Raw genomic sequence first — 27740 nt, forward strand, 5'->3', positions numbered from 1 at the left:
GTACTGAGCTGCTCCAAATGTTTGCGGGTGCCTGAATGCTGCCCTTGATAGAGGAGACCAAGCCTCTCTTACATCCCCACTTAGCCACGGAGCTCGCCAAGCTGTCCGCCCTCTCAGCCTAACCTACTTCACAGGATCGTTATGAGGGTTAATTGGGGAGATCGCTCTGAGCAAAGAAGGAAGAGGAGAAGATGATGGGCAGGCAGCTGGCTTGCTTGCTTTGAGGGAAGGGAAGCGGAATGCAGTGGGGGCTTCAAGCCCTGAGGTGACTGTCCTTTCCTGGGGTGCTCTCAGGCTGGAGAGACAACCCCCTTGCAAAGTCTCTCTTTAGCCTCTTTCAGAAAAGCCTGTGAGGGAGCCCAGCTCTACAAGCTGGAGAGCGGGGGGAAGGGGATGCGGTGTGTATGGTGTGGTTTGTGTGATATGGATCCCCCTCCAGAAAGGTTGGTGGTCTTTGTGGTCACCTGTCTTATTCCCAATTTAGGCCATCTCTCAGTCCAGCATCTAAGCCCTCTTGCTCCCCACCACCACTTGTTTCTTGCTTGCAGGTTATCCAGGGAGACGATGTTGAGGATCCTGCTGCTGTCCTTAGGACTCCTGCAAGAAATCCCTACCACCCTGGCCTCTAACCCCAACCACAGCCACCGTCTGGCCGAGCGGGGCTCCTCCATGCTGGATGAAGAAGGCCGCTCCAGCTACCCAGGGCTTCTGCAGGTGATCAAAGAGGGACCCCCAGGTCAGTTTATCTCCTTTCCCCTCTGCCTGTCTCTGCAGCCTTTGTACATGCAACACAGCTCTAATGTAGCTGAGGGGCCCTGAGCAAGAATAGCCCTCTTGTCTTCCCAGTGTGGAAAACTCAGAGTGCTTTCGCCTTTGCTGGGTGGTTTTCTTTGGCCTGACACTTTTGAGTTCCTGGAGGGGAAGCGTGGATTAATGTGTTCATGTTATGTACCAGCTTCAAACCCAGTGAGGTCATTCCACCCTTAACACCCCCCCCCCCCGTATTTCAAATAGCACCTGTGCATCATTATAGGGGACGCGGGTGGTGCTGTGGGTTAAACCACAGAGCCTAGGGCTTGCCAATCAGAAGGTCGGTGGTTCAAATCCCAGCGATGGGGTGAGCTCCTGTTGCTTGGTCCCAGATCCTGCCAACCTAGCAGTTCGAAAGCACGTCAAAGTGCAAGTAGATAAATAGGTACCGCTACAGCGGGAAGGTAAACGGCGTTTCCATGTGCTGCTCTGGTTTGCCAGAAGCGGCTTTGTCATGCTGGCCACATGACCTGGAAGCTGTACGCCAGCTCCCTCGGCCAATAACGCGAGATGAGCACCGCAACCCCAGAGTCGGTCACGACTGGACCTAATGGTCAGAGGTCCCTTTACCTTTTATCATTATACAAGTCGCCTGCTGTCTGTCCACACAGGTGGGAAGACAGGGGTGCAGATGTCTTCATATGAATCAAAGCTGTTTCGGAGGGAAACACAGTATTTCTCAGGAAACTACAGGACAGGGTGGATTGTAGCTAATGGTAGCTTCCCAAGCCAGGAGCGGGAGAGTACAGTATAGGGAAGGAGGCTGTGCCCAGCCACAGATGCCAAGAGCTCTCGTGTTCAGGCTCTTTACCCATCAAGCAAACCCAGATTCACAACTGTTGTGAATCTGATCTCATGCATGTAGTTATTTTAGAAATCGCCCTCTAACAAAAAGTTATCTGGGCAGCTCCTGGAATAACAATACACTACAGCAATAACAATGATATTAAATGAAGTATTAAGACAAGGCCATATAAGAGCAAAAGAAGCAAAGGCTGGTGGTATTCAGCTAAGTTTTACTCTGAGTAGATGTACTGAAATCAATGGACCTAACTTAGTCATGTTCACTAGTTTTGCAGAGGAAAATTTAGCTGAATAGCACTCAAAGAACACAAAATTTAACAAATCACCAAAGGCAAAACAATCTTATTAGCTAAATTATTATTTAAAAGGCTTGGGCTTTTGGTCATGGCTGAAAAAACATTTACATGGGCAGAAACCAATGGCAAGAATAGATCAGAAGTTGTGGACAGTAGCTCCGGGAAGGCAATGAAGTATCTTCCACACCTTTTTTTCCCCTCACAGATTTTGAACACCTGGCTGCCCTGGAGATGCCAATTGCCCAAGATGACCTTGTGCTAGAAGCAAACGCAATGGAGCCACAGCAGGTAACTGAAACCATCCCACAAGCTCCCTGACTGTGCTTGCATGTCGGAAGCGTTCCTACACTGAGTCAGGCATTGCTTCATCTTGTCCAGGATCATGCAGTCACATTGGCAGTCATTCTGCAAGGGAAAATCTGGGACCTTACCTGTGCAAGGTGTGTGTGATGGAGCTATGGGTCCTCCACCAACGCCATAGAATGAAGAGTTTATTATTAAAAGTATCCCCTGCCCTTCCTCCAAAAGGAACATTTGGTACAATTGCATCCTGCGGCTCTGGATAATCCACCCCTCTTCCTTACACTGGTCAACCTTCCCAATTTGTGCTAGATCAATGTCATGATCAGAAAACATCCCCTAATGATACCAGTAGAACAAACAACACCAGGTGGCCCAAGCCAATGAGGTGGCATTTCCCCATCCTCCTGAAATGTATGAATCCAGAAGTTCCTTTGAAGTAGAAGCAGGCCGAGGTTGTCATAACTTGTTTTATAGTCATACATGTATTCTAAGTCAAACCCTGGAGGAAGAGCAATCAGTCAGAGTCTTTTTCAGGTAGGCTGTTGACCGATATATGGGAAGGCAGGATTTGTATTAATATACTGTGGCCAACAGGATGCTGCCAGGTTGCTTTCTGTGCAGCCTAGGCCCAAGCCATAAATAGGTGGATGTGTGTGTTTTCCTTTGCAAATGTGTATTTTCAGAGCAGCAGAAGTGCTTCTTGCCAAGCACCTCTGATCTCTTCATTCCTTCCCGTTGCTCTCTTTGCAGATGTTGCTGACGGCCCTGCAGACCCAAGGAAGGGAAGAGCGTTCCCCTCGAAGATGTGTCCGCTTGCAGGAATCTTGCCTTGGGCACAAGCTTCCCTGCTGTGATCCATGTGCCACCTGCTACTGCCGCTTCTTCAATGCCAATTGCTTTTGCAAGAAATTTAGCAACACTTTCCCCTGTGGCAAGAACTAGCCTTCATCAGGGTGTCACTCCCTTATCTTACGTTTAAATGGGTTCCTGTTCTTTTTACCCATTTTAATAAAAAGGAGTGACAAAAACATGAGCTTCTCTTTCCTTACAAAGGAAAAACAGACAACCAAAAGCCTTGATCGCCTCAACAGGTGACAGTTCTCCAGCATTCTCCTAAAACCCAAAGCTTTAGCCAGCCATTCTTGGCACATTTGGGTACTTGAGATTGGGAAAGGGATGGCTTATTGTGCTGTACGGACCTGGGTTCCCCATCTCAGGGTCTCTGAGTAGGTTACTGTACAGTAGCACTTAGAAACCTATTTTTGTCATGAAGTGTTATATTAATAAATACTACTGCTGCTAATAATGATGATGTATCCATATATTATGTCTGGGTGGTAAGGTTTCTAGGGCATGGAGCCCACTCCATAGTTCTGGTGGGATATAATTTTGTGGCATGGTTATACAGTACTTCTGAAGTAGCCTCAGAACATGAACAGGGCACTTGCAGCAGTAGTTGAAACTCAGCATCTGGGTCTACCAGTAGACACTTTCAATGAAAGGAAGGGCGGGGGGAGGGAGGAACTAGTCCTATATCAATGGATAAAAGACATTATCAGGAAGGGGCAAAGTTTAGAGCAGTGTTTATCAAACAGTGAGCCAGAAGCCAGCAGTCTGGCCAGCTCCCTTAACTGTGCTATTGCCTTTTGGTTGGGCCAGTGCCAACCCCTGCGAAGATGGCTGAGAGACAAAGAGGTTTGAGGTGTGTGGGGAGATCTCCCTCCTGATGGGTTTGGGAAGGGCACGCATTGGATGAAGAAACTCTGCAACAAGACTGCCCTAATACCAGGAAGCAGCAGCAGGAATGTGAACTGCAGTAGTTGTATTTATTAACCAATAACAGTTCAACATTTTAGCATAGCAGCTGGAATTTGCTACATAGGTAAGATTAAGGTACCAGCTTGTCCCCACTGAGCTTTGGATGGAACCACACGGGGTGGAGAGAATACAGCAATGACAGACCAGGCATCTCTCTTGACAAGCCTGCACACACTGCAACACTTTGACAGATCAGGGCCCACAGAAAGGGGGGGGGGAGAAAAGAATGAAAGAAACGGTGGGTCTTTTTGGAGGGAGGATGACATACAAGTCTAGTGTAATAGCAGAATGGAAGAAGACAGACAGGAGATGGGTGTAAATACTTTGAGAAACGTGGGGGTAGCGAGGGAAAGCATATACTGTACTGTTATACTGTACTGTATACGCCTTCTCCACTTGGGAATTTTGCATAAAACGGGGAGGTGGCTAAATCTCCAAAGCAAGTGCCTGGATTGGGTTGGGGAACGCTGAGCTCTGGGACTTCTCACCACAAAGAAAGCGCAGTTTATTTAGCAATTTCCAAAAATGACTCGAATTATCTCAGGAGAAAACGTCGATGCCAGGCATGCCAGTCGATGCCAGCTGATGGCGACGAGCTCCGGCTGCTTCTGCGCCTGGCCCGCTATTTTGTGCCTGGGGCCGAGGCGGAGTCATATTCCGCGTCCTCAAGTAGGCCGTGGGGGGGGGGGTGCATTTGACAGGCCTGGCAGGGAGAATCCCTTTCCCACTTTCCCAATAAACAACCGGCTGATCTGCGGGGCCGCAGAAAGCTGGACCTGCGCATGGACCTCCGAGGGTACGCTGTGGCCGGCAGGGGGCAGCCGCGCCATTCTAGGCATCAAGCCATAGACGTGCGCCTTCCTAGAGGAGCCATCCCTGCCTAGGCCTCGGCGGGCCCTTCTTCTCCACTCCGGCCTGCTCTCTAGAAACGGCCCCGCGAGGCTCTCCTCGCGCCGAAGTCGTCGGAAGTGCGGGGTCGGACAGGGGCCGGTCTGACAGGCTTGCGCACTCCTCACGAGCCCCCACTAAGTCCTCCTGAAAGTAACGGACCCAAGAGAATCGTGTCCATTTACCTCAGCGGGTCTACTCTGAGGAGGACCATAGCTGACTAACGCGCTGGATACACAAATGAGGGCCTGCAAGCACCGAAATCGCCCCGGCGGCTGCCGAGGTCTTCTGTTGCCCAATGGCAGCGCTCCGTTGGTTTCTATGGGCAACCCTCACTTCCAACCCGGGAGGGGGCGCTTAAAAGAGTCTGATAGGAAACAGGAAACCACCCCGGCGGGCCCTTCTAGGAGTCGTGGAAGGAGCAGCGGTTTTGTCGGGATCACGTGAGAGACGAGACTTTTGCTCCCACTTCCGGCGGCCCCTCCTCAGCCTCCTCCGAGCCTGGCCGGTTCCCGTGTCTGCCGCCGCCGCCGCCGCCGCCGCCGCGATGTTGCTCTCGTGCTTCCCGGAGCTGTACTTCAACGTAGACAGCGGCTACCTGGAAGGCCTTGTGCGAGGCTTCAAGGCCGGCGTCCTCAGCCAGGCTGACTATGTCAACCTCGTCCAGTGCGAGAGCCTCGAAGGTCAGCTGGGGAGGGGGGAGGTGTTCCTGAGCATGTGCAGAGGGCGGGGGGGCGAGGCGCCTAGCGCGACTCCTCCTCAGGGGTTCCGCTCCGGGCCCTTCTTAGCTAGCCGCCCACACCACGGGCCGCTACCTGCTCCTTGCCCCCGCCACCATTCGTGGCAGGTTTCGATTTGCCTGGTCGCGCTTCATCCTCAAGGCGGCCGCTTCTTCAGTCAGGAGACTGGCCGCGCCTGGAGCAGAAGTGGGGACTAGGGGGGTGGGGGCTCGTTGGAGGTGACTTGCTTCAGCAGCAAGTTGTTTTGCTTGATTTCCTTGTGATGGTGTTGTATGATGAAGTTCTCTGAGTCACCAGATTTTTAAAATAGCTCTGTCCTTGCCGAGGTTCCTGCCATGGAGGGCTTTAAAGGTAAATGCACACACTTTGAGTAGGACCTGGAAGCAGGCAAAGGTGCTGGTGTATTGGTGAAAGAGGTTTGTAACACCCATCTCAGTACTGATGCTGCTGCAGTTCAAGTGCCCAGGTGACTTCATTCAGTCATGTCACCTAATTAAGCAATGTGGGGTAAGGAGAGAGAACCCTCTGGAACCCCAAAGCATAGATGCTATGAATTGACTGCCTAGGTCCAAGTGGGAGGACAGGAAAACAGTGCTGCCAACTCCCAACTTATATATATCCTCACATGGTCAGTGCTCTCAAAAGCCACTGAGAAAACCAGGGGAACCAACAGATTCATACTTCCCCTGAAAACGCACATAACTTGTGACGCTTTAAAGGCTGACATGTTTATTGCAGCAGAAAGTTTCTGTAGAATTAGAGCCTCATAAGTTCAAAGGTAGCATCAAGCACAGTCACCAGCTTCTGCTCTTGTGAATAGTAACTGCACTTGCATTAAGATTCTGCTTTCCCCCACTTAAAGATTTTTGGGCTGCACATCTTTGGATAGCGCTAACTGTAGAAATACTTTTTTTTGGGGGGGGTGTCTTTATGATATCAGCACACATTCTTGTGTTTGTAATGTAACATGTCTGTCTCTCTGGAATTTGTCATCAGTGAGTGTTTTTGCAAGGTAATCAAGAACAAGCGTCAGATTTTTAAATGAAGGGAATTCCCTGATTGCAGGGCAGCTGTCAAGAGCCTTTCCTTGCCAAGAGCAGCTGTCAAGAGCCCCGCAAGTGGGAACTGACTCCAAAGTGTGTTTCAGACTGTAAGGGCTGGAGCAAGTCTTCTTGGGTCTCTGAACAAAATCCTTTATGGAAAGGGAGTCATAGGAAGCTGTGTCACATTTCTAAGGCCAAAGGCTTTGGCTCATTCACTTAAATGTTAGCTCCATTGGATTCATAATTCATTAGGATTTTTTTCCAAGTAAGTTTGCTTTAGGACTGAAGTTTTTGAAGTAATAGTAATGTAAGCTGGGGAAATTAGTAGCAAAATTCAGCATTTCTTCACCTGGGTTGAACATCCTTTTATCGTATGTTAAATTTTGTGCTGCATTTTCCAGACTGTCTTGGCAGCTTTTTCAGTTGAGTTCAGAGAATGTTTTGCAGGATGAAACTGTTTCCTTCATTAATATTATTTTATTTTACCAGATTTTATTTACTGCCCAATTGTGGCTAAAATTCAAAGTGATTTACCAGAAATACTAAAATTATCAATAAAAACAATAAAAAACCAATCAAAATTAACAGTAAAAGAGGTTAAAACATTTCAGCATCTATGTGTCTGGATAAGCTGGTCTAAACAAAAATGTTTTTAGCAGGCACAGAAAAGAGTACAGCAAATACGCCTTCCTGATATCAGTAGGCAGGAAGTTCCAAATTTTAGGTGCTGCTGCACTAAAAAAAATGATTTTTTACAAATATGGAATGGATATTATGGATTATAGTGTCAATTCCACAATTGACATATTGTCAATTGGTCATATATGAGTAAGGTGATCTGGTAGGTAAACTAGTTCCAAGGTGCTAAGGGCTTTATACAGGCAACTCCCAATTTATGTGGGGGTTACTTTCCAAGGCACCACACATTTAAGTGAAATCATGTATATTTCCAACAGCATTGAAAAAGCCTGCAAATACCCATTCTGCTCCTGTTCTGTTCCTCCTCTTTTTTGTGTCATTTTTGGGTTCAGCAGAATTGTGCACCTATCAAACATTCCTAGAATGGTTGCTGCCAGTATAATAATAGTAACCCCTTGAACTTGGCTCAGTAGCAAATTGGTAACCAGTGTAGATCTCCACACATAAAGGAGTCAACAAATGTAGGCTGCAGGCCTAGACACACTTAGAATCATAGAATCATAGAATCATAGAGTTGGAAGAGACCACAAGGGCCATCCAGTCCAACCCCCTGCCAAGCAGGAAACACCATCAAAGCATTCTTGACATATGCCTGTCAAGCCTCCGCTTAAAGACCTCCAAAGAAGGAGACTCCACCACACTTCTTGGCAGCAATTTCCACTGTCGAACAGCTCTCACTGTCAGGAAGTTCTTCCTAATATTTACCGTAGGTGGAAGCTTCTTTCTTGTAGTTTGAATCCATTGCTCCATGTCCGCTTCTCTGGAGCAGCAGAAAACAACCTTTCACCCTCCTCTATATGACATCCTTTAATATATTTGAACATGGCTATCATATCACCCCTTAACCTTCTCTTCTCCAGGCTAAACATACCCAGCTCTCTAAGCCGTTCCTCATAAGGCATTGTTTCCAAGCCTTTGACCATTTTGGTTGCCCTCTTCTGGACACGTTCCAGCTTGTCAGTATCCTTCTTGAACTGTGGTGCCCAGAACTGGACACAGTACTCCAGGTGAGGTCTGACCAGAGCAGAATACAGTGGCACTATTACTTCCCTTGATCTAGACGCTATACTTCTATTGATGCAGCCCAGAATTGCATTGGCTTTTTTTAGCTGCTGCATCACACTGTTGACTCATGTCAAGTTTGTGGTCTACCAGGACTCCTAGATCCTTTTCACATGTACTGCTCTCAAGCCAGGTGTCACCCATCCTGTATTTGTGCCTTTCATTTTTTTTTGCCCAAGTGTAGTACTTTACATTTCTCCTTGTTAAAATTCATCTTGTTTGCTTTGGCCCAGTTGTCTAATCTGTTAAGGTCATTTTGAAGTGTGATTCTGTCCTCTGGGGTATTAGCCACCCCTCCCAATTTGGTGTCATCTGCAAACTTGATCAGGATGCCCTCAAGCCCATCATCCAAGTCTTTGATGAAGATGTTGAATAAGACTGGGCCCAAGACAGAACCCTGTGGCACCCCACTAGTTACTTCTCTCCAGGATGAAGAGGAGCCATTGATGAGCACCCTTTGGGTTCGGTCAATCAGCCAGTTACAAATCCACTGAATGGTAGCATTGTCAAACCCACATTTTACCAGCTTCTTTACAAGAATACCTGAGAGTAAGTTTCATTGAACTTGGGAGGGCTTATGTCTGAGTAAACATCCATATGGTCACACTGCACACTGCCTGGCACATGGAGAATAATATTGACAGGAGTTCCTTCATTTTCTCTTTTATGAGGGTAATCGGCTGACACACTGTGGAGGATTGCAAGAGGTGGAAATGTAAAAGAACCCTGGGCTGCTGAATGAACAAGCTACTTCTGTTACTCATTTTTTAAATTAAAAAATGAATGCTTTTTAAGAGGAAGGAAGGACTCAGTCCTGCAAATGACACCCAGTAATTGTCATACTTCGAATAGATTCAATTCATACCAATTGATTTTTTAAAAAACCTCACTTATTAATAATATTTACTTGCTGCTTTTCCAGCAATAATTCTCTAAGCAGTTTGAGTACTAAAATTGGGCAGCTGCACTCTTCCTTGAGTCCTTCATAGCTTGGTAGTGCCTGTCTCTCCTGTCTCTTTGAGCTCTCAATGGAAGAGGCTGTTCAAGGGCTGGTGTGTGTGTGTGTAAGTAAAGCCCTCTTGCCACTCCTCTGGATAAGTCCCCCTGCCTTGGAAGTGGGTCATTGGGTATTGGGCCCCAGGTGACACAATCTGTTAGTGTCCAAAGGAGGATGAGTTTCATCTCATTGGGTGATGGTATCAACATCCCCTTGGCTTTACAGGATGAACTGATAATGATTACATATGTTTTTACTCATTAGTCTAGGTCTAGGTTATTACTAAGTAATTAAAATAATTTAGCGGTATATATCTCATTTCATTTCCATACTGAGGTGGTTTACAAACTGATAAAAGCAGATGACAAAACATCAAGAATTTGGTTATAAAACCACTTATAGAATACAGCTCCCTGCATATATAAACATACACATATACGTATAAACATCTATGGAAACAGAACAAAAAGTCGGGAGATTCAAGTCAGGGGATCAGGGAGCTGCTTGTCTAGATCAGGCATCCCTAAACTGCAGCCCTCCAGATGTTTTGGCCTACAACTCCCATGATCCCTAGCTAACAGGACCAGTGGTCTGGGAAGATGGGAATTGTAGTCCAAAACATCTGGAGGGCCAAAGTTTGGGGATGCCTGATCTAGATGATGTGTCTCAAAGCTTCAGCTCAAAATGTTAAGCAGGGCTCTTCTAATAGCAATCCTGCCTATTTGCTACCAGGCCAATTCAAGATGCTTGAATGGAATGTTCCTACAAATCACTAAATGGGCTTGCTTGAAGGAAGATCCAATTTCCTGTCTTTTTTTCTAGCCATGTCTTTATAATTGGCAGGGGAAGGAGCCCTGCTTAGCCTATTGGTGTGGCTTGTTGCACAATGACAGGGCTTCCTCTTTCATGGCCCACCCAGCTACGGAGCTTCCACCCTTTGTAAGTTAGGGGGCGTTTCCTTTGGTGTTTACTGAATACACATCTCTTCCCACAAGCTTTTGAGGAGATGTTTATGTATTTGTTTTAGCCATTTTAATTATTCTTATGTGGATTCTTTGTTTTGTTTTGCAGTGCCTTGCTTGAACAGCAGTCTAGAAATGTAATAAATACATGACATTGAATGACTGTTCTGGCAGCCAGGAGAAGGATAGGTTGTGACTAGAGGTTTAAAACCATTCTAGAGGTTTCTTCTCTTCCAGTAGCACATCTTTGCTTGTGTTCTAATTTTCCTGCTTGCTGGGATCAGCCTCTTGTAATTCCTCACTACCACCATGAGGTGGTGCCCCAGGCCTCTGCCTGGCTTTCTTTCCTGTCTGACTTTGCAATGTGTTATAACAGGCATGGCAAAACTTGGCCCTCCAGCTGTTTTGGGACTACAAATCCCATCATCCCTGACCACTGGTCCTGTTAGCTAGGGATGATGGGAGTTGTAGTCCCAAAACAGCTGGAGGGTCAAGTTTGGCCATGCCTCTGTAGTGGGGGAGGGGGGGTTTCCCTGCATTTATGGCCCTGTTGGCCATAATGGCTATAAGAGCCATTCCTTTGTCAGAAACTTTCCATTTGAATCTGCCTGCCTTGTACATGGTTCCAGTTTGCCAGAACCAAATATATGAAATATGAAAACTTGTGTGCTGTGGCTGAAGCCATTAAGCATGTCTGCTGGTTTGCAGAATCTTCATTGTTTTCCAGGAAGCTGTATGAGAGTGTTTGAGAGTTAGCTTATTGAATGCTCTTCCCCTTTCCCATGGCCTGCAATGCTGTTTTGATGTGGATGTTCCTTGGCATTTCTTGGGACAGCCATGCGCCGCCTTCTGTCAAGTCCAGCATCATTTTCCCACTTGCTGTGTGACTCCTAGAAGCTTGTAAGCAGCAACTCTCCCCTCCTGTTTGGCCTCAGCACCTGACCTTTGGGGGCTATAATGCCTTTGAACATGGTGGTTCCATGCTGTTTGTTTACATAGGCTCAGGTCTGCCTGGAAAACATTTGACCCCTAATATGGGGGGGCTCTGTAGTTATTCAGTGGGATGGAGATGGACTGTGGGATCAGTCTGAAGGACTCAGACTCTGTATGGTCCGCAGCTGCTGTTTACTGTGTTTCTGAGCTGTTCTTCCTCCAAAGGACAAAATGCCCTTGCAAACTGCCTGGCCTCCTCCCCTGTGAATCGGATTAAGCTGCAAGACATGAACTAGCCGAAGGCCACCCAGTGAGCCTCGTGATTGATTGGAACCTGTATCTCCTAGATGTAATCCAGCACTAGTCTCTGTACCACACCAATGCTGAACAGTGGTTCTGGGGCTGAGCCAAGGCAGAAGTGAAGGAGTCGTCAATCTTTGGGGGCCCATTTTGAATGCTGAGAGTATGCCGTGAGCACTAACGGCCACATCTGGTTGGCTCTTTCCCTTCCCCCTCCCACTCTACAGGCAAAGAACACACAACTTTGCTTTTCCATGTAATCTGGGTAAAAATCAGATCCAGTGTAATTAAAATGGATCCTCTTGAATTTGTAGCTCTTCTCCTTGACCCACCCCCATCAAATTAAAGTTTCTCCAGAGGTGGGGAACATATGACAGTGGATTATGCTGCCCTCTTTTGCCCCCCAAAAGGAAATGCAAGCCTTTGCTCATTTGCTTGACCCAGAGCACTCCCCAGTAAGTTTATGGATTCCTCAGGATTGTGCTTTGCTCTTTGTCTGTTTGTATGAGTGTGTGTGTGTGTGTGTGTGTGGTAGGTTTGATCTATGCTCTGTGTTTCATGTTCGCCATAAGGTTTTCCCCTGGTTCCACAATTTGCCCTCTCCTACTTCATAATTATCCTTCTTGTTCCTGGTATGCTTGGAGTTTCAGTTAAAACGCCAGTCACTTGGTTTTGTTACTAACAGCTCCCTCTCTTAACTCAGTGTGCTTATTTGCTGTGTCTTTGTGCTTAAACAGGAAAAAGAAGTGCTCACTTTTTCAGTGCCTGAATCCTTCTGGATCCTCGTGATTTTTAAAGAGAATGACAACAATACCCTCGAGATTGCAGAATACATCTGCATGCAGAGAGTGACCTATAATTTGATTAAGATTTTGAGTGGATACCTTGTAAACATTGAGGATCTATCAGGATCTGTACATCAGGGTCATGGTTTTGCACCACAGGAGTAATAGAAAGCACCAGATTCATTCAGTCAATGGAGAGAAATGTTTGTGATCTGATGATGGAGACCTGTGGGAAAATTATGCAGTTTCAAAGGATCATCTTTTCCAAAGTGTGTACATGCCTGTGTGCAGGCACTTCTGTCTGCCCTCTAACACTCTCCCCTCAGTTCGCTCTCCTCACACACTCATACACCACACAACTCTTCCTCCTGTGGCATCCCACTTTCTCCCCCCAGACCCTCTGTTTTCCTGCCATGAATCTCCCTTTCCCTTTTGCTCTTACCCTCTTGGGCCTTCTGCTTTTTGTTCACGTGCTGTGCTGTTTTGAGCCTTGAAAAGACATAGAGCTGAAGGAGGAAGTGGGAAGGAGCATGATTCTTCCAACTTCCTCCTTCAGCTCTAAGTGCTTTTCAAGGCTCAGAACAGCATGTGAACAAAAAGCAGATACTATCACTTCAAGGTATCAGTTGTAGCACCCTTAGTGGCTGGCTTGCTTGACAGCTAGGTATAGGGCAGGATACATTTAAAGGGCCGCTTCCCAAAGTGATGGTGTGGCTTTTCAAACATTAGGGTTTGGTTTATGTTTTCTGTGTTTAGGAATGTGTTTAATGCACTTACATACATGCATTTATTTTATGGAACCTCGGTTTTCTTATTTCACAGTCAAATAGAAATGGATGCTCAACTACCCAGCTCTTGTGCACTTCCAGTGATTTCTTGTTAAAAAGTGCATGCAGATAGGTACATAAATACCTGCCTCCATGGCCCAGAATGAGATCGTGGAATGACTGAAGGAAGGGGCCAGAAAACACTACATAAAATAATTTTGTCATACTTTGACCACTGGAATAGATGGGAAAACTGAGCTATTCCTAAGAAAAGACTAAGACTAAAAACAGAGTATGTCAGTTGTGAACACCAACAAATCAGGTCTAACCAACAACCCCATGTTGGTTTCTCTTTTGTCCCCATGTTTCTCATTTGTTTGGTCAAACTGCAGCTGCTGCCCATATTTGGAGACTTCGCTGTGTCCCTTAAAGGCGCCTCTTCTAGAAAGCAAGCTTGAAGATTGCATCCTTGTCTACCCTCAGGCTTGGCCCATCATTGCTGGGCCTTTCTGTCCTTGGAACAGCCCGAAATCCATTAACCTTTGAAAAAAGTCAGATTAGCATTGCAGATGAATAGAAGCCATGAAGACAGGCAGCCAAAGGGGAAGATCTTCTTAAAGAGGGATGGCTTGCAGACAGTCTGGTTCTGTAATAAAACCAGTGAGGTATAGCAATGTGGGCTTTGTCATTACAGAACGTGGAATTCCCAGGGCACTTGGCATGCAGAATCCAAACTAATGTCACCTTTGCACATGACTACCATCTCATGCAACTACCAGCAATTTAATGTCTTTACAAGTAGAAATGTGGGCAAACTTTTCACCACATCTTTGTAAAATTTGGTAGAGCATTGGTAGCCAGATAAAAATGCTTTTGGGCTGGATCTGGCCTTGGTGCTCTCTCTCCCCACCCCCGGGTAGTGTCCTGCAGGAGGACCTGCTGGACTGGCTGTGGCCTGAAAGGGGGCCTGTCCTTCAGCTGCATCAAGTCCCTGATGTGCCCTGTTCAGTATTGGAGCCACTGAGGGCACTGAGGTTGTCTCCCCATCTGCCCAAGCTCTCAGTAGCCAAAGCAAAGTGGTTGGGGGATTTGTGCCTTTGAGGAAGCTGTGTTGTGTTTGGGTCTTCCTTAGCAGCTGCAGAGGGAAAGGCTTGTGCTCAAAATAGAGTGAGAGCCCCCTCGACCAGGATTTGATTGAGTGTGCTGAGAGCACAAGCAAAAGAGTCCGTTTCAGGCGAACATTAGGAGAAATGGCTTGGCAGTAGGAGCTGTCCGACCATGGAGCCTGCAGATATTCTGGGCTCTCCTTTACTTAGAGGTCGTCAGACAGAGAGGCTGGGTGGCCATTCTGTTATCTGCTGCAGGGAGGGGCATGGTGTACTAGCCTCGGTTTCTAGGCCCCTTTATTCTCAAAGATCAAATACGCCAGTTTGGCTTTTTTTTTAAATGAAAAACAGGAACTTGAGGAACTTTGGGGTTTTATCACAGAAAGGGTGGTTTCCAAGCCTGCAACTTTATTGCCTAAAAAGATGCTGCTGCATCAGTGAGATTTTTCTGCCATCCTGCAGCCTTGCAAGTGAGTCTTGAAATAACTTGGACAGAGTGGAATAACCCTTTGGCGTCTCACTGGTTCTGTTGTCTGTATTGCTAGATCAGACCTGGCAGAAGAGGGTGTCTTGACCCGTGCCTTGGTTGCTCTGACCTTGTATATTTAAGTAACTTATCACAGGTATAAGATGGAGGCTGCTGTCCAGCTGTTGGTGTGAGAGGCAGTAGTTGCTCCAAACCAGCCTTAGAGTTGGTTGGTCTTGCATGTGACAGCCCCCATTTTGTGCCTCACTCAGAGGCTCCTTTTGACCTTGGATGCAATCTCTCTCCTTCCCCCTTTACTTGGTTCTTGCTGTAAAGTTGAGCTGTGATTATGCAACTTGCTGTTTCCCTGGAGGCATCGAGAGCCTTGAAGTTCTTTAGATTCCAAGAAACTCGGAGCAATTTGGGCGGGTGTTTTCCATCTGGTTCCATTCAATCTCTTTCCTTCTCTCCCCCCCCCCAAACCCCTTTTGTGCCCCTTTACTGCCCGCGGGAAGGTCTGTTAAGTGAACTCTCAGAAAAAGGAAAGGGAGAATCCTTTGTGCTGGGGCCACAAGTGGCTCTTTAAAGAGCATGTTTAAACTTGTGCGTTTCATGGCTGGTGAGGCTCACAGCCTGTAGGGATGCATAAAGGAATTATGTGGAGCCCCAAAGGTACAGACTTGGATAGGGCATGACCAGATCACTTTGCATGCTGGAGTCTTTGTCAGAACAGCTGGGATGGGGGTCAGTCAGTGTAAGAGAGCTGCAAGCATAGCGTGAAGCTGGAAGGGCAGGTCTTGGGAAGCAAGGCTGAAATAACTGGATGTATTTAGCCTACACTGGGTGCTGTCTCATGCCAGGTTAGATAGAACACTGGTTCATCTCACTTTGTTGTTGTGTACACTGACTGGCAGCAAAGGCTTTCCACGGTTTCAGATGGAAGCCTTACCTAGCCCATTCTGGAGATTCTACCAGGGATTGAACCTGAGACCTTTTGGGACCATGGAGCTAGAGCCCTTACCTAAAAAAGCCTGTTTATCAGAGCCTGAACCCTGAAGCCTTTCCTTGGCAGATAAGAGATGCCTTTCCAGGGCAAGTAGTTGTAAGCCAGTGGGCCACATCTGTGACTGGCAGTGGTCCTGCTCTTCGCCTATGCCCTGGTGGGGAAAAGCTTCAGCTGTTTTCCTCAAAACTTGTTTTGAGTGTGTTATAAAATCATATTGGGGGGGGGGGTTTGCAGGACACCATTATTAATGAACAGAGAGGGGTGACAGAATTTGACAGCTGCAATACCCAGAATCCTGTTCAATGCCATCTTCCCTGTCTCCCCACCCCTCCAGCTAGGACTCGACCCTGCCTGAAGGAAGGCTTAAGGATCTGCATATGCACAACAGTTAGCATAAACTCACACATTTCCCCTCTCCACCTCCCCTCCGCCCAGAACAAAACAATGTTTCCAGAAGAAGGGGGGGGGGAAACCGCCCAAATCCAAAGTTAAACTTTTCTACTCAAGTTAATAATACAGCCTATTATATGTTCTCTTACCATGAAATCTCTATCCGCTGCCTCTGTATTAGAATTGCTGTTTTATATCTTAGAACTGTATATGTCAGGACTGCTACCTTTTAATTAGAAATCCCTGCATTAGGTATGTTTTCCAGGTATATTTTCTGTATGAACCCTGTATGATCCCAACCCACCTGAACCTTGCCCTACTACCACCCTATACCCATTCAAGGACACACGGACAATAGAGGGATTAGCTGGAACAACTTTATTCAAATAAATTGCCATCCTCAACGTAGCCCACCCTTCCATGGCCTGGAGGAAAACACTGCCGGGCGGACTTCCACCCCCTGGAAATCGCCAGGAACTGCCCCACCTCTGCACCCATCTCGACTGATTGCCCTTCCTGCCAAACAACAGGGAGCACCATCAACGACAGGAGAAGAGAGATTGACATCTCTCCATCTGAAAGGAAAAGTCATCTCCGCACCCAGCTAATCCGATCTCCCACCCGTCGCCCTTGTCTCCCCCTCCCTCCTAGTCCAGAGATTTCCATGCATGAACAGGAGGGTATATAGGGGGACTTCACCATTTCCCGGGGTTCCTTCATTCTTTCCAGAGGCAGGGACCCTACAGCTGTAGCTTTGCATTCTGCAATAAAGGGATCAGTTTGTTTTTCCTGACAGCATCGTGTGGTCTCTGTCATTTTCACGGCGGAGCTGAACTTAGTGCAAATTTTGGAGCTTCCGACCCGCGTCTGTCCTTCTTAAAAGGCAACGCATTTTGGGGTACATTTTTCATAACAAGTGAAAGAGGAAATATGTCTGTGCATGTGGATTTGACACAGAGTTGAACTATTTCTTGCCACCTTCCTCTTCCCGTTACAGCAGCATGTCAACCTGGGCCTCATATCGCTCCATTCCTGACTGGTCCACTAGTCCCTCTGCACCTTTACTGAAATTGCTGATTTCCCAACAAAAACATGTAACTTGTCACTAAGATCAGACTCCATATCTGAAGACTGGAAAATGGCTAATGTGACAACAATTTTTGGAGGGATCCACGTGGCATTCTGGAAATTACAGGCCAGTTAGCTTAATGTTTCTTCTGCAAGACTGGTGGAAAGTGTTATTAAAGATAAAAGAAGCAAGCAGCATGGCTTCTGCAAGGGTGAGCCCTGCCTCATTAACACACTTGAATTATTTTGAGAGTGTCAACAAGCATATAGATTAAGATGACCCAGTCAACATAGTATGCATAGACTTAAAAAAATCTCTTGATAGTATCAAGTCTCATGAGAAAGCTTAGCGGTCACGAAGTGAGAAGTGAGGTTCTTTTGCAATACAAATTTATGGTGTGGCTGCACTTTGAATACTGTGCACAGTTCTGGTCACCTCACTTCAAAAAGATGTTGCGGAATTGGAAAATATTCAGAAAAGGGCAACCAGAATGATCAAGGGGATGGAGCAATTTTCATATGAGGAAAGGTCACAGCCATTAGGACTTTTTAGTTTAGTGAAAATGAAGTAAAAAGTGACATGCTAGAAGTTTATAAAATGTTGCATAGCATGGAGAAAGTGGATAGAAAAATGTTTTTCTCCCTCTCTCTACTACTAGAATTTGTGGGCAACCAATGAAGCTGAATGTTGTAATATTCAGGACAAATAAAGGAAAGAATTACATGCTGTGCAGAGTTAAACTATAGAACTTGCTTGCATAGGAGGCAATGATGGCCACCAACTTGGACTGCTTTAAAAGGGGATTCATGGAGGAAAAGGCTATCACTGGCTACTAACAACTGGTTATGTTCTTCCACTGTTGGAGGCAGTAGACTTCTGAATACTAGTTGCTGGAAACCACAGGGTTGGAGAGTGCTGTTGTACTCAGGTCCTGCTTGTGGGCTCACCATGGGCATCTGGTTGGCCATTGTGATGCTGGACTAGATGGGCAACTGACCTGATCCAGCAGGCTGTTACATTATCACTGATGTTTATTTGATACAACTTGAGGGCAGTATCTGCTTTTGCTGCTCATTCCAGAGTAGCTAGTGCAAATATTATGTTATTATCTCTATGAATGGAGCTACTGCAGCAAGGATACTCAGGGAATTGGATCCCTTTCTCCTTTCTGTTGCTTTTTTTTCTGTCGGGTTTAATATATTTCAGCAAAATCTGCCGCAAGCAGAGTTCCCTGGTGGCATTTCACCTGGCTGTGTGTGGAACTTTAAAACCATTTTGCTTTCCCTGTGGAGCACAAAGTTCTTTCTTCCATCACTCACTCACTCTTTTATTTATAATCCATAATAAAACTGATCAGTTTACAGTACCTTAAAATGCCTGCTTGGTTGACCTCTATTTGAAAAGTTGTTTCGCAAAGGTAGTTCTGGTGTTTTGTACTGATGACTGAACATATGAGCAGGTCATCTCTCATCTGGTCCACTTACGGTCTCATAACCACCAGCTGGTAAACAGTCACTGTACTGTATTCTGGGAAATGGACAAATTGATTACTTTCTGCCTCCTCACGTACTTAAAATAATAAGTTATTTCACACTGTACTAACTAGCTGAAGTTGAATGTGCTGGTTACTTTGACTGGCTTCTTTGAAAGGCTTGCATCAGGGTGCTTGAGTATTTGCACAGTTCTTAGGCAGTTGGGTGCGGTGGAATAGCACTGGGAGGCCAGTCAGGCTTCTTGGTGGCAGAATGGAATGAATGGGTCAGCTGGCCCAGTGAATAAGGGATCAGAGAAGCCTGTTTCTTCTCTATTGCCTCTCCTAGCCCCAAAATGCTGCTTGGCAAGTTTACAGCCTTGACTGCCACTCCCAGCCCCCGCCCTCTGTTCCTTACAAAGACTTCCAAGCTTGTTGCTGTTATCACATGTCTTTGGCTAAGCCACAGCACTGGCCAGGGCATAAAATACAATGCTTGCTATATGGTAACAATGGGGCATGTGGTGTACTGTACTTCATTTTATTTCTAGGGGAAAATATGGCCTTGTGCGTTTTCACATTCCTGGGTCTGTGCTTGGCAGGCTCAGCAGATTAGACAAGTAGAACCACCTCATTCTACCCAGCAGGTGTTGCTGTGGCACCTTTCTAGAAAAACCTCTTCCATCACCATTGGCCTTGCTTGGTCTGTCCTCTGTAGTGCTTCAGTCAGTCATGACACTTGCCTTCATTTCTCCCCCCAGATTTGAAGCTTCATCTCCAGAGCACAGACTATGGGAATTTCCTTGCAAACGAAGCCTCTCCCCTCACTGTGTCTGTCATTGATGACAAGCTGAAGGAGAAGATGGTGGTGGAGTTCCGCCACATGAGAAATCACGCCTATGAACCTTTGGCCAGCTTCCTGGACTTCATCACGTAAGAGCCAGCAGCGGGCACATGCAATGGGGCAACGTGTTGGTTCCCTTGAGAAGCTGTAGTGTCTGTCCCTACATCTGTGTGACCTCTGTAGTCTCTCCTGCCAAGCAATCTGACCTGACCAGCTTGGCTTTAAAATGTTTTATGAGCAGTGATCCTGGACAGTGTAGTCCATGCTCTGGGAACTGAGGCTAGATTATTGCTGTGTACTCTAACTGGGGCTGCCTTTCAAGATGACTCAACAGGTCTAGAACACAGCAGCCAGATTAATGATCGGAGTTCTATTTGCAATTCACACCACTCCTCATTTAAAATGGCTGCATCAGTTGCTAGTTTATTCCTGGTCCAATTCAGAGTGCCCATGAGAGTATTTAAAGCACTAAGCAACTAAAGCCCCTAATACCTGAAGGGTTGTCTCTTTCCCTCGTAGCCAATGAGGTTAATCCGAGGTGCAGTTATTGCTAATTGAAACTCTTGGTTGCCATGATTGGCAGAGGATGCCCTCCTGATAGTCCTGGTGCCCTTGGAAGTTCAAGGGGTGGTGACCTCAATGGGGACCTTCTCTGTTTCAGTCCTTAAGCTGCGGAACCCCCCCCCCCCCCGGGTAGCACCTTCATTGCTTGTCTTTCCTCATATACTGAAGAAACACCTCCTTACCCTTGCCTTTGACACCTGACATGTTTCTTAGGATCCACCATATTCTTCTAATACCATATTCTTCTTCACCATATTCTTCTAATACCATAATGGTGCTGTGGGTTAAACCACTGAGCCTAGCGCTTGCCAATCAGAAGGTCGGCGGTTCAAATCCCTGTGACGGGGTGAGCTCCCGTTGCTCGGTCCCAGCTCCTGCCAACCTAGCAGTTCGAAAGCACATCAAAGTGCAAGTAGATAAATAGGTACTGCTACAGCGGGAAGGTAAACGGTGTTTCCGTGTGCTGCTCTGGTTCGCCAGAAGCGGCTTTGTCATGCTGGCCACATGACCTGGAAGCTGTACGCTGGCTCCCTCGGCCAATAACGCGAGATGAGCGCTGCAACCCCAGAGTCGGTCACGACTGGACCTAATGGTCAGGGGTCCCTTTACCTTTAACCTGCCCCCAGACTTCATGGTGAAGATCAGGTTAATAATAAAAATTTTAAAATAATAATAATAATAATAATAATAATAATAATAATAATAATAAATAATAATAATGCAGCAACCCTTTAGTTTCACTTTAGATTTTGGTTTCCACGTGGGATACATTAAAGTAGGGAAGCTACTTCAAGGTGGAAGAGGGTCTTTCACAGCTGGTTTTCCTTCTGAGGAATTGACTGGATCATTGCTTTTTACTTGCCGTTCTATGAGCCTGGTTAGCATATGTGATTAATACTGTACCTTGTTGGGTTTCTTAATAAGCCATGATCCAAAAGAGATGTTTTGACCAATGACAGATGCCTGTGGAGGGAGCGAAAGGGGCCTATAGTGCATCCTCCGTAGACGGAGGAGAAAGAAGCTCTTTCGTCACCTAGGTGGCTCTGCGGAAGCAGCTCAGCTACTGAAATGTTGAAAAGGGTATTGAAGCACACCAAGAGCCACATGTAGCAGAATCAAAAGAGCTAGCTGGCAAGTGGCCCTGGTGGCCTTGTTTTCTAAGGAGTCCAGGCTGCCTGGGCAAATGCCCAGAAAGAGCTTGCTGAATTGGCCAAAGACTCTTCAGGGTAAGCAGAGAGAAAGAAGAAGATGGCTGGGTGAAATATACAACTTAGGCGGGGAAAGGGATAGAGAGTTTGTGAGGAAACTTGCCTTTCTTCTTCTCCTCTTTGGATCTTGATTTGGGGAAATTCTTGTTCTGAGGTATTTGTGAACTGTGGTCTGTGGCCTACCAGTGAGGTTCACTTGCCATTGGAGGTTTATGGAATTAAAATTAGAATTCTGTACAGCAAAATACAACATAAGAAGCAATAAAAATACATTTAAAAATCAGGCAGGCAGAAGAATCATTGCATAGTCCACCCACCAAGACCCACAGCAATTTTCAAGTGGTCCATTTGGGAGCCACTTCTTTCAAAAGTTTTACAGGTAGATAGTTCAAGGCTGGAAATGTGAGAAGATCCAGTGTCTGCTCTTAAGATTAGACAAAGAAAACACCCCTAAACCGGAGCCTAAAATCTAAATCTCAGCATCTCTGAAGAAAACTGGAGCTCATCTCTGGATGAGAGCTTGGAAACATTGTTCTGTCTAGAAGTCTGGTCCTGATGCTCCTGCCTTGGGTGTGGCAGAGAAGCGGAGATCCTTTCCTGGGCCTCTTGGTGAGAGTGATTGTGCACTCTGGCTTCAGAACACGCTCTGCTTGTTGGCTTCCGCTGCAGGATTTGGCTGAGTGTTCCGACTCTTGAGTGCTTCTGGTGCAGTCTTGATCCATCCAGCTTTTTAATTACCAGCGGGGATTATAAGAGCTTGCTCCTAGGAGATGGTGCCTTGTTTGGAATCCTTTTTTATGGTGGCTTTGCCTTGAAAGACCTAGTAAAACAAATGTCATTCAGATAACAGTTTTTTATGGCTTCCTGAGGAGATGGAGAACATGCAAGCCTCCCATGCTGAAGTAGCCTCTCTTCCTCCCCCCCCACATCTCTGTTTTTCTGGACTAGAGAGAGGCCTATGTGCCTCTGCCAAAGACCTTGGTCTGTCCTCTGGGTGGGGCTCTTTGGCCCAGCAGGGCATGTCATTTCAGGGGGTCAAACTTAATTTCTGCAAATTTCTTCAGTGAGGGGGTGTTAAAAATAATGCTTTGCAGCTTGAGGAACTCCAATCTGCTATTTTTCTGATTGGACAACATTTAGCCTGGTAAGTCTACTTTTGATGAAGAAACAGATAAACTGCTTTTGGAAAACCTAAGTATTTTTTATTTTACCATCAGGTAATGCTAAATCATAACAAATAATAAATATAATATTAATATGTTATATAACTGCAAGTACTTGGCAATCATTTTTTAATGATTTCTAGACAATTGTACACACATTTTGCTGGCCAAACAAAACAAAATTATATTAATTTAGCCAAAATATATTTTTGAACTCCCAAGTCATGTCACAACTTTTTAGCACCGCTCATTTTTGGAATTTAAAAGTTGAAAAAGTCAACACACCCTATAAAATGGTCCAAGCTTGCAGCATTCAGCTGCAGAGCATCTCCTGCACCGCTGTACCAGGCGACACCTAAGTCAGCGATGCGGCATCTATGTGCCTGCAACAAAGGCTGCTGTGGGGTTCTGCCACCTCCTCCTCCCCTTTGGCAGTGGCAGGGCAGTTTTCTGCAGGCAACAGTACTAGGTATAGGAGTGGAGGCTTTTTAAAGCACTGCAGCAGCAGCACCCCTTTTGAGCACACGATGCTCTGCCTGCCCCTCTTCGCTGCAGCAGACATTTCCAACCATGAGGACTGCTTAGAAATAAAAAGCAAGGGAAAAAGATTCTCACGGAGCCTAACAGATGATGGGAAGATTCTGCCCTTCTGCTCCTCAGTCTCTCTTAAATAGGGGATATGGGACTCCGTTTGGCCTGCACCACTTCAGCTTGCAAGGGGGGTTCATTTTACTGAATTTCCATGCAAGGAATTCATTTTGCATAGGGAAGGACCATATCTATGAACAAGAGCGCTGAAGCTGGATCAGGCCAAAGGGTGGCTATCTAGTTCAGCCTCCTGCTGTCACAGTGGCCAGCCAGAGGTCCCAAGGGAAAGCCTGCAAGTAGGATGCGAGGGCATCTGCAACACTTTCTTGCCTTGCGATAGAGCATAGCCACCTTGGCTAGTAACCATTCCCAGAGGATGAGGCTCACCCCCTTTTAAAGCTGTCCAGGTTGGTGGCAAACACACCATATCTTGTGGGAAAAGATGCACATCCTGTGGCTGGGTTGTCAATCAAAGGGCTCCTGCCTCCAAGAGTAACCTGCAAGCTGCTCCACGTTTTGCTCATGGTGCAAAGCTGGTCAGGGCCTCTCTATGGGGCTTTCTATGTTGGCTGTGGCTGAGCCTTGCCATGCTCTCTTACCAGTGGAAGCACTGCTGGCTCCTGCCACCTGGGCAGCTGGCCATGTTGCACAACACTGTGTAAAAGGGAACACCTCCCTGCAACTATTGGTTCTTCTCCTCGATGCAAACTGGCTGCCGGCCACTTCCCAGCACTCCCAAGCTCCTGGCAATTTTGCTGAAAGGGTTGTTTGAGGCATGTTGCAAGGAAGGAGAAGGAATTAAGTGTACCTGCAGGATGGAAACCACTTCCTGAATCTGGCCAGGGTGTTTTGACTTGTGGGCTGGGACGTTTCCCAGCTCCCCTCTTATCACCCCTTGTTCTCGGTGATCCAAAGGGAAGGAGCAGCTGCCTCAGTTTGCTTTCCTTGCTGCCTTTGATCATTCTGCTTTGGTCAGCTGACTCCACACCATCGTTCTGCAGCAGGCCTGCTTTGTTTGTGCTGGAGGCATTTGTAAGGTGATGGGCTATGTGGCTGCAGTGGCCCTGCTTTGAGAAACACTTTGATGTTCCTGTTCAGGCGTGTTCTGCTCTGTGCGCTGTGGAGAGCACCTCCTAGGCAGGCCTCGCCGAGCTTTATTAGTGCCAGACCCGAGGGCCACTTAAATCTACTTGAAGGGCGTCAGGCTTGTGTCCTAATGAATTTTGGCCTCTTTGTCTGATTTGCGTTTGTCAGAAGGATCTCGAGGGTTTTAGTGCACCACAAACCAAGCATGAGTTGGCAGAGCAACACATCAGGGAGAAAGTGACAAAGGCAAATAGCCTTTTTAAAAAAAACCTGTAAACAGATAAGAACATTGGTAGGATTATTTAAAAACCTGCAGTTTTACAAGAGTACAGTATATATTTAAAGTAGATGAATAAATGAACAAATTAAGTTAATTTGGATATGCAGAAAATATTAAAAATAAATTTAAGGAACCACAGAAAGAGGGGGAAGGAAGTCAAGTTTTGAAATGTTAAAATGGCTGTAAAATTATTGAAATGTATAAAACTGAAAATCGTAGAGTGACAAAGTTGGAGAGGAACTTGGAGGAAGCCCAAGTCCTATGAGGAAGAAAGGCTGGCAGAGTTGTGTATGTTTAGTCCAGAGAAGACGTGGCTTCAAATATTTTAAAGAGATGCCATATGGATATGATGGAGTAGGTTTGACATTTGTTGCTGCAGCAGCTGGGGCCAAATGGAACAGTGGCACGAAAGAGAATTTTGGCTAAACAGCTCTTTTGACAGTAGGGAGAAGAGGCTGCCTGGGACAGAAGGGCATGGGCTCAGTTTCCTTAGAGGCTTTTTGGCAGAGGCTGGGTGGCCACCAGTGAAGGGTTCTGATGAAGTAGATGGCCTCTGAGGTCCCTTTCCAACTCTGGTAATAGGATTTGCAATACCTGATTTCATTATTGGATCAATAGTGTATGTGAAATCTCTTGTAAACTGCTCTTGAATTTGCAGATGAAAAGGAATAAAACAGGTTCAGGCGGCCCCCTTTTGCAACACCTGCGCCTTCAGTCTGCCATTTTGCCCCGCACTCCACCTCCAGCTGTGAAGCCTCAGTGAAGTCTACTTCAGTGAAGGCAAAGAGTTCATATTCCCCACTTGGCTGGTCATAGCAGTTGTCTGTTTTGTTTCCTTTCAGGTACAGCTACATGATTGACAACGTAATCCTCCTGATCACTGGGACACTGCATCAACGCTCCATTGCTGAGCTGGTGCCCAAATGCCACCCCCTGGGGAGTTTTGAGCAGATGGAGGCGGTGAACATTGCCCAAACCCCCGCCGAACTGTACAACGCCATTTTGGTCGACACGCCCCTAGGTGAGGAAGAGTTAGCAGTTTCAGGGGCTTCGCTCTTCTGCAGGGGAATGTATTTAAAGGGAGACCCAAAATTATTGGGGGTTCTTGACATGAAGGGTTCCTGTAGTGGTATTTTAGCACACAGTATGAGCCACTGTGTACAGTTTGGTAACTGCAGGAAATCCTTTTGGGCTCTTTGACTACTTTGAAAGTTCATTGTGAAAATCACTGACTCCTTACCTTTGAGGGCCAGTGGAAGAGGAGGAGGATCTCCTTCTGGTTTGCCTTGACCACAGAGAACTTGAAACTGCTGGCCAGGGAGTCTGGGTGGGAGGTGACTCTCCTTCTTTCCTGGCCCTTTAGCTAGGCTCACCCTTCTCCATTCCTTGCAGCTGCCTTTTTCCAAGACTGCATATCTGAGCAGGACCTTGATGAAATGAACATTGAAATTATCCGGAACACACTTTATAAGGTAAGCACTCAAAGAGAGTGAAGTCAGTTGCTACTTTCCTCAAGTAAGAACTTTGTAAATTGATGCTGATTGTCTGAGGCCATTAAATGCATTATTGGAGTTTTCTTGCTTCTGATGCTTTCCATGCATGCAATTGAATATTGCTGTTTAGCTTTGGTTTTAATTCTATTTTTTATATACAGTATTAAGTTATTGGCAATTATATGTGGGGGAGGGGACTTTGGTTTTAATTCTATGTGTTTCTGCCATGAGATTTTCAGATGAAGGGCAAACTATGAACGTGGTCATTAATAAATAAATCCCAGGCCGATTGGCTGTTGCTGCTGAGCCAAGAGCCACTTGCAGCTACCCTTGCTGACAGAAAGGGCTGTTTGTCCTATTCCAAGGCCCCTCCCTCTCAGTGCTTCCTTATGCCTAGCAGGACTTGGTGGGGGTCTCCAAGCCCCCCAAGTTAATGAGTCACTTTGAGCTTTGGTGCATGCCAAGCTCCACGCTGTTTCTGAATTAGTGACTATCCTTCCTGTAGGATTTTAGTACAGCACTGTCACTGCCCTGACACAATCGCTAATACGGTTGGCTGGAGCCAGGTGGGGTGGAGGGAAATGGTTGGCACCTAACTTCAGGGCGTGTCCCTGCTGGGCTGTGAGCAGCCTGCCTGCCACAGCTCTTCTGGCTGGCACCGTCTGGTTTGAGGTGGATCAGTCTGCTCTGCAGCCAGGAGGTTTGTTCTTGGTGTGTAAATGTTGGGGGGGGCAGTGATGCTGCTGTGGTTGCGTGTCTATCGCTCCATCTCACATGCCTGGCAACAGGGTGCCTGGATTGCAGCTGCCCTCCTAGATCCCACTGGTCCTAACTAGCTACAGGTAGATCCATGTCTGCAGGGGGAGAGCCAAGGCTGTTTGCAGAGAGCTGCTATCCAGGCAAGCAAAGGAGCTGTCAGCTCTCCTGCTTGTGACCTTACAGACAGTAGAGAGTCCCGGCTATCATGCATTGACACAAGGATGGGGCAGTGAATCCCCCCAAGAGGCTGTCTGAGGTTCGCATTGCCAGTGCAGCCGGGGATGTTGGGAGCTGGACTCTACAATGTCTGGGCACCTGTCACTCACCCACAAAGGGTCCCTGTCTCTACCTGAAGAGACACGGAGTGGAATCTGGGTGCTGGTCAGGCCCCCCTGGAATCCTGTGTCCAATTCAGGGCACCTCAATTTTAGAAGGATATGACTGACTTTTATTCATATTTCTACTCTGTCCTTCAGCATGCTACATACACAAAAAATTAAAACAACATATAATGCAAAGTTTCAGTTAAACAGCTGTTGGAAATAATACCTCTAAAAATGGTGGAACTTTCATTATCCTCCACCCTCAAAGAAGGACCTCCTGGGCAACACAAGGTACTTCATATAAATGAATCATAGAACCATGGAATTGCAGAGTTGGAAGGGACCACAAGGGTCATTGTTCAACCCTCTGCAGTGCAGGAATGTTTTGTCCATAATCCTGAGGTTGAGTCTTGTGCTCTACCAACTGGGCTGTTCCATGGAAGATATGCAGCGATGCAACCAAGCACACCTCAGAGGAGACAGATTCTGAGTCTCTTCTGAAGAGGGTGATGCAGATTCAGTGGGGGTGTGTGTGGTCTGGGTGAGTCCTGTGAGGGTCAGTCGAAAGAGCTGCTGAGCATGTTGAGCCTGGAGAAATGAAGGTTACAGGGAGACACAAGGAAGGGAGTCTCCAAAGGGCTCTGAAGTCTGTGAGAAAGTGGAGCAGGCTTCTTTCTTTCTCTTGCTGTACAGCAGGGTGGGGTGGCTCAATCCCAG

The 27740-nt window shown here is 46.6% G+C and overlaps 2 protein-coding genes across 2 annotated transcripts in view; both read left to right on the plus strand.

Moving 5' to 3' along the window:
- The first annotated feature begins 288 nt into the window (after positions 1 to 288).
- AGRP (agouti related neuropeptide) lies at positions 289 to 3522 on the plus strand. Its single transcript, XM_035120814.3, has 3 exons — positions 289 to 736; positions 2116 to 2198; positions 2964 to 3522. Exons 1-3 carry the CDS (start codon positions 394 to 396, stop codon positions 3153 to 3155), a joined length of 618 nt encoding a protein of 205 aa, XP_034976705.2. The 5' UTR covers positions 289 to 393; the 3' UTR covers positions 3156 to 3522.
- A 1842-nt stretch (positions 3523 to 5364) lies between these two features.
- The window catches only part of ATP6V0D1 (ATPase H+ transporting V0 subunit d1), a 28660-nt gene continuing 6284 nt past the window's right edge, over positions 5365 to 27740 (plus strand). Inside the window, exons 1-4 of the mRNA XM_035118573.3 lie at positions 5365 to 5602; positions 19477 to 19648; positions 25291 to 25469; positions 25841 to 25920. Of these exons, the coding sequence (XP_034974464.1) occupies positions 5467 to 5602; positions 19477 to 19648; positions 25291 to 25469; positions 25841 to 25920 (567 nt within the window). The 5' untranslated portion in view covers positions 5365 to 5466. The remainder of the gene's footprint in view (positions 5603 to 19476; positions 19649 to 25290; positions 25470 to 25840; positions 25921 to 27740) is intronic.

This window comes from Zootoca vivipara, chromosome 6 (assembly GCF_965207765.1).
Source record: "Zootoca vivipara chromosome 6, rZooViv2.hap1.1, whole genome shotgun sequence".
Taxonomy (NCBI): Eukaryota; Metazoa; Chordata; class Lepidosauria; order Squamata; family Lacertidae; genus Zootoca; species Zootoca vivipara.